Source organism: Prionailurus viverrinus, chromosome A3 (assembly GCF_022837055.1).
Source record: "Prionailurus viverrinus isolate Anna chromosome A3, UM_Priviv_1.0, whole genome shotgun sequence".
Lineage (NCBI taxonomy): Eukaryota > Metazoa > Chordata > Mammalia > Carnivora > Felidae > Prionailurus > Prionailurus viverrinus.
This window is the reverse complement of record NC_062563.1, coordinates 81,330,599-81,337,850: the sequence shown is the minus strand read 5'-3', so window position 1 is coordinate 81,337,850 and position 7,252 is coordinate 81,330,599. Positions and strand designations below refer to the sequence as shown.

At 35.5% G+C, this 7,252-nt stretch overlaps 1 protein-coding gene across 11 annotated transcripts in view; it reads right to left on the bottom strand.

Moving 5' to 3' along the window:
- EHBP1 (EH domain binding protein 1) overlaps nucleotides 1–7,252 on the bottom strand; it is a 372,579-nt gene that overhangs the window by 39,871 nt on the left and 325,456 nt on the right. For all 11 annotated transcript variants that reach the window (XM_047852777.1, XM_047852775.1, XM_047852780.1 and 8 more), the window contains one exon: nucleotides 4,569–4,692. In XM_047852777.1, coding sequence (XP_047708733.1) covers nucleotides 4,569–4,692 — 124 coding nt within the window. The remainder of the gene's footprint in view (nucleotides 1–4,568; nucleotides 4,693–7,252) is intronic.

The following is a 7,252-nucleotide window of genomic DNA, read 5'->3' as shown; positions in this document are numbered from 1 at the left end:
TGGAACCTATCTCATAGGGCCATTGTGAAAAACAAGGAAATGATGTATGTAAAGCATTTTCCATAGAGCCAGACATAGTAAGCATGCAACAAATACTGGTTATTACAAATATTTTCATCTTTAGGCAAAGATAATGGATAATTCTGGAGATTCAAAGTGGAAAGTTTCCAATAACAACCTAAATAATTTTATTTTTATTTTTCTGTGGGCCCAATTTCCTGCTTTAAAGCAGCTTTAATGCTGCATTTGGCTCCTCAAGAGCTGAGGTAAAGAAACATTCTAAGATATGTGTAGAAAAGTTATTTCTTTTAACTCTTTGATTCTTATTCTCCCTGAGTACATTTAATATTTTTAAATGGTCAGTTAGGTTTTTGTAGTGGATAGTCTACAAAAAGTACCAAACTTACATACAAAATGTCAACTTGGAATGCACATGTTTCTAATTAGTAAGTCTTACTGTTCCTAAAGAAATAAATCATTCTAAACTTTAGGTGCTAGGTATTTAAAAGTTCCTCCTCTGTAGAAATTAAAAAAAAATAGAATAAAAAGAACTGATGGAAAAAAGTTCTTTAGTATTTGCCTAATAATTTTACAGATCCCAAGGTAGGATGGCAGAACACACACACACACACACACACACACACACACGCACAAGCACACGCACACACACACGTGTTATTTAGTATTCAGGCTAGTTTAGGATTACTCAATTTCAGAAATAACCAGTCATATGAGTCCCCACAGCTGCTCTGTCTCTGCCAATGACATACTTTCTCCAAATGGATGTTGGGATCTCAGGCCCTTTCCCTGCCACTGCCATTCTCACCCCTGGTATATTGTCATCTTGCTGCAGGATCCACTGAAGTGCTCTGTTACGTTCCTTTGCTGCTTTTTTGTTAGAGCCTTCTCCTGACATGCCAGGAAAAATGCCCAGTGGTCTAGGCCACCATCCAGGCTCCACCTTTGTTCCCATCAAGATGCAAGAGTTTCAGAGCTAAAGGGGTTGATACTTAAAACCCAGAACTACTCAAGTTCTGGGAACTGAGGAGTCAGGCCTAGGGCAACTACTAGCATTATTCTAGTGGTATTTTGTTTATTTTTTAGAGCATTTTTTAAAATGCTTATTTCTATATTTTGAGATAGAAAGGGTGGGGGGAGGAGCAGAGAGAAAGAGGGACAGAAAGAATCCCAAGCAGGCTCTGCATGGAGTCTGATGTGAGGCCCAAACTCACGAACCATGAGATCATGGACTCTTAACCGACTGAACCACCTAGGTGCCCCTCTAGTGATATTTTAAATTAATAGGTTTTTGTGGGTTTGTCTGGCTGGAGGATGCTAATAACAGTGCTTCTTTTGGAAAATGTATTCTCAGTTCTGCAAAATTATCTTCTAAATAAATTTTGCAACCCATTTAAAAGTGAGTGGATTCCCTCAAAATGTTAAATAGAGAATTAACATAGGATCCAGCATTCCAATCTTAGGTATATACCCCAAAGAACTGAAAAACAGGGATTCAAAGAAATGCCTGCACACAATGTTCATAGTAGCCAGAAGATGGAAACAACCCAAATGTCCATCAATGGATGAATGAATAAACAAAATGTGGTGATATGCATACAATGCAATATTATTCAACCACAAAAAGGAATGAAGTAGTGGTACATGTTATAATACGCATGAAGCCTGAAAACATTATGTAAATTCAATGAAGCCGGACACTAAAGGACGACTACTATTTGATTCCACTTATATGAAATATCTAGAATAAAGCACATTTCTAGAGACAGAATGCAGATTAGAGATTCCAGGGGGATTACAAGAGGAGAAAATGGGAAATTATTGTTCAATGAGCACAGACTTTCTGTTTAGGGTGATGAAAACTTCTGGAAATAGTAGTGATTGTATAACACTGTGAATGTATTAAATGTTACTGAATTGTATGCTTTAAAATGGTCAATTTTGTGATACGTGAGCTTCAAATCAATAAAGAAATATGCTCAGTATCTAGAAGTATATAAAACTTGAAGTAGCAGATAAAGTATGTTTTGTTCTGTAAAGAACATATGGTGGGAAAAGAGGACTGACTTAAGAGCTAGGAAACCCAAAAAGTCCAGTTTAAGCCTTAACTCGGCCATTACTACTCAGGCCTTCTTAAATGAGTCATTTCCCTCTCTGAGCCTCAGTTTCATCATGTAAGGAATATGATACCATCTGCTCTGCTTAATTCTGAGGCTGAGATTCAGAAACGGCATAGCAAACTAATATGTCAGGGAAAAAGTACTAATTGCTATAATAAATGGAAAGTTGGAAGCATTGGAACCCCAAAAAGGAAAAGGATGAATATATACTTTCTCTTTCTAACACCTTATCTCTTACTTCAGATGCTAACTAGGCTTTACGCAAATCTTGAGAAACAATTATTTGGTCTGGAAGAGGTTCAGTATAGTCCAGGGTAATTGCTGGAGCTTACCAAGCTGGGGAACAGAGGCAATTTTAGTCTGAATGTGCAGTAGCCAACCCAGTCTAGATCAGATTCTGTCTTGTGCAGTAAGCAATATAAAGCCCCAAAGGGATGCTAGAATCAATCTGTAGTCCATGACTATCTTTCAGATTATAAATGATCTATAGGTGAAATGGGGCCACTTCAAAGCTTCAGCGGTAATATGTGGGATGGGAAGGAGAATTTCAGTCTGTTTTGGTTAGAACCTTCAATAAATCAGGCTCCAAGTTTGAAAAAAGGGAAGGAAACCGAATTTGTAGCTTTTTTTTCTAGTGGCACAAGGCTTCTTGTATAGTAACATCTAATTTATCCAATACAATGAGGAAAGGTGTTGAAAGAATTTGTTTAAAAAAATTAGTCTCTTCAAAATATTTAAAGGTAATAATTTTAAAATGTATACAGAAATTATACTACCTAGTATTTACATTTTTATATAGTTAACATAACTAATATTTTCAAAATCCCCTAGAAACCGAAGGGAAAATGCAAATATGAAACAATATATTAGTTTATGGGATACTTGTTGAATTCACATGAATGTACAAGACTGAGCATACATGTAAGTTGTTAAGGCAACAATAAATATGTTCTAGGTAATCTAGTATAATGGGAAGGATCCTGTATGATAGGGTTCTGGTGACCTGAATTCCAGTCCAAGGTCGGGCACTTACTGATCTATGTGACTTGAGCTTTCCCTGTAACTCTGTCTCCTCTGTACAATGAGAAGGTTGGGCAATAGTGTTCAAAAGACAAGGTGCTTGGTTTGTTTTTTTTTTTTTTTTCTGGTTTTAAATTTTAAGCAGTAGAACCTTTTCTTTAAATGAACTCTTCCAAGAAGTCTGCTATTTCGAATAAATAAACTTAGAGCTGCTCTGTTTGAAGTAAGGTAGGAAATCCAGACGCCTGTCTGCTTTCTGCTCTCTTATTGTCCTGACAGCCCTGAGATGCCTCTGAAGAAGCTTTAGGGCTCCAAAGAACACAGTTTGAAACCCACTGGGCCAGATAAAGCCAAAGGTCTCTTCCTGTTCTAATACGTTCTGATTTCACTAATGTAGGCATTTTCAAATGTCCCATATAAATGCTTATTTTTGGAGGAGTTTTTTAATTGTAAATATATTTTTGGCAAATAGAGAAGAAAAAGTTCAGGAAAGCTTTCCAATTCTAATCTACTACCATCATTTTACTAGTCTACTTTAACACGGCTAATAAAAGTAAAAAATTACTTATATTAAAGGAATGAATGTTCCACTTTATGTTTTGACATTTTTTTCTTAATATATAATTTACTTTTAATTTGGTATAAAAATCTGAATTTATTTCTCATTTTTACGCTTCTTGTAGGAGCAGCATTTTAAACAAATACATACATTCCTTTAAAATATACACATACACTGTTTTTTTTTTCCCCAGTAGCTCACTCTGCACTTAGATCTATACAATCACTATTGGCAATCAGCATTAAATGGCAATCTACCCTCTGGTTAGGAGCTAACTTGCTGCTCTAACCCATTTTTATAAACCTTCCCATATACTTTAATCCTTTCAAATGCAACTGTGACACAAACTATTACAGACTTTTAAAAACCTGTTCTCTTGGAAAAAAAAAAAAAAAAAACTGTGGAGCATCAGTAACCAGATAGTATTCTCAAATTTCAGTGATCTAGTCCATGGAGCCGTCCCCTATGCATAGTGCTCTGTTTCATGCAGTACATGGCTTTAGCTGGCCAAATCTTTTTTTTTTCCCAATGAATCAGTAGAACAGTGAAGATCTTACTTTTTTTTTAAGCAGTGGCATATCAATGAGGCACAGATGTGTATTCCAACTCTGCATGGATGAGCACACTGTTCAATAGTGCTGGCTCACACGGTATCAGGGCGAGTTATCACTTCCCATGAAGGCACTCTTATCACCAGGGCCCAGAGAGGTGGCTGCAAATCGCAGCCTTTTTATTTTCAAGGCAGTTCTGCTGAACATTCAGGCTTCAAAGATTCACACTTCCAAAACTCTATAAGAGTTTGTGAACGCTCAATTTGCCAAAACTGTTTACAGTGTAATTGGGCACCGTACCTGTGTCCATGAGATAGCGAAGGCGCTTCTCCACCAGCGCGGCACGGGTGTCAATTTGCTTTTGCTCATTCTCTAGTGCTGCCAATTCTCCTACAACATACTGACTGGTGTCTTTGAACCCTTTCTGTTAACGAGAACAAACAGGAAGGAAAAAAAAAATCACTTGTAAGTTGCATTTTTCCTTTCTACAAACACTTAGTAAAGCACTTACCTAGAGAACCAAATAACACCGTTAGTATCACCCTTAGTATGAAAAAGCAACTCCCTGTGATTCAAGAAATTTTCATAAATGCTATGTATAGCAAAACTTTTGCAAATAGAGAAAATCTCAGCTGTTTAGTATTATATTTATAATTTAACACCCAGATTTGCCATATTTAAAAAGTTAATGCAGAGAAAAAAATTCTCTTTAAAGTCAGAGTTATTTAAGCATGGACGACGATAGAAGACAATTTTCCTCTTGGTGACTGTCAAAACAAACACCAATGACACATTTCATTCAAATGTGCAATATGCAAAAATGGAGCCTTACTAAGGAAATGATTCTTAAAGTATCTATCCTGAAAAACACAGACTTATTCTTACAAAAATACAAAATTAAAGAGATACATTTCTTGCTGTCATAGTAAATATACTATTTAAAATGCTTTTTAAAAATTATAAAAAAGAAGTTTCTAATATCTCCAGTTTTCCCTCCAGCTGGCTGCTGTACTTTAACATGTCGTTCTGTTGATGTATCACTAATTATTGTAGCTGCGAATTCTAACTTGACAGGTGGTTTCAAACCTTGCTGCAAGGATCTAATGCAACTAGTGCACTGATTTGGTTAATCTCCCATCTAACCAAATTTGGATTTCAATTTGAAATGTTACTTTTTACAATCATCCATGTTTAAAAAATTATCCTTAGAAGTTTTATTTGAAGTAGCAGTTCTATTATAAAGTACCAGTAGAGTCTTAATTTTTATTTTCATATTACTCATTTAAATCATTAGGGGGTAGGGTTATTACTTGTGGTAGAGTTACAAAGAGATTAATTATGGCTCCCTTTGTAATACCTGTTTACCTTGTGACATTTCCAGAGCTAAGTTTCCCAAGTAGCTGAGGAATACTGAAGAAATGCTTAAGTGATTACTTTCACTACCACCATTACTAGCATCAGAATTTATAACATTATGTATTCAGAGAAATAAATATGAACAATCTCTTCTATTAAATCCCTTCCCTACCTAGAAGCATATTAATCTCTGAGAAGCCATGAGGAATTATCTTTGGGTCCTCCTTAAACAAGAAACAAAATCAAGAATTATGTTATTTATGAGCATATTCTGGAATCACCATGATCGATAAACACATCTAACCATACATATGACTTATCTATCTTTGGAACTGGTAAATTCACATGTGAACTCTATATCAGCTTACTGTTAAATTGATTTTGGTGGTTGACAAACTTAAAGATCAAATGTATTTTAAGAAATCATAAAACTAATAATTTTTCAGTATAGTGTGATCAAATAAGTTACTGTAGTTTTTAAAGATCCATAAAAATGGATATTCTCCCATCTCAATATGAAATATAACAAAATCATAACAGAATAAATGTAAATGGTAACTTTAAAATCTGGAATAACCTATCTGCCATATAGCAGAGCATTTCCAAAAAGGACTTTCCTTTTTTCATTCCCATACAAAGGGGCAAAACAAACATAGTCTGTAAAGACAACATGAGTAAGAAAGATAAAAGGAAGCAGAAATGATAAGCAACATATAAACCTCATTGTTTTTACAGACTGGCTCAGTTAAAAACAGTCACAAAGTTTATTACCAGATTTCTTTAGTGTGAGTATACAGTATACTCAAGTATTCTGCAACTTACAAATTATACCAAATATTCCATCTCGATATATGAGTGAGCTGTTCTGTGTGCTAAAACCTGTCTTAGTACAACTTACAAATGAGAAGTTTTCAAGGACCCTAATTTGTAGTCTGTAATTCTGAGTGCACTTATAAGGATTTAAAAATCCAGCAAAGATCATTTTAACAGTAAAAACAATGAAAATATTTACACAAACTACAGATAATAAAAAAGTAGCACCGCTCTTAGAGAGCTATGCTTCCAGACAAAAATTCAAGTTAAAACTTGTTCTTCCTGCTTCTGTCCCGCAGCTGTCCATCAAAAGCAGCTTTCTCCCTGCGGTCTATCAAATATTTCCCTCACAAATCAATTTTACACATGATCAGCCCATACCCCTACTGAGCTGAACCTCCCCGTTAATTAAGTGAAGAAATTACCATATATATTATATTAATGCAAACATCATTCAGCTAGTAATTCACGGCTGATCTGGATAATGGAAAGGTTGAACACCCATTAACCCAAGCCAACAAAATGGGTTGGCTGAGAAATTCTAGCAGGTCTCATGTGACTTTTCCCTCTAACTGCAGCTCTGCGGTATCTGCTATTGTAATAATTAAAATCCTCCTGGTAGATCAATACTGGAATCTCTTTATGGGAAGTGCCCTGATGGAAATGTCTCAAGGAAGCTGGGGCTGTGGAACTCTGAAAAATTCATTTTTTTTTATCTGACAATTATCACCACACTGCAGACTAATTCAACAGTGCACCCCTCTCACTCTGCTTTGAATGCACTGGAGATTGACATCTTAAAAAACCTAACATCT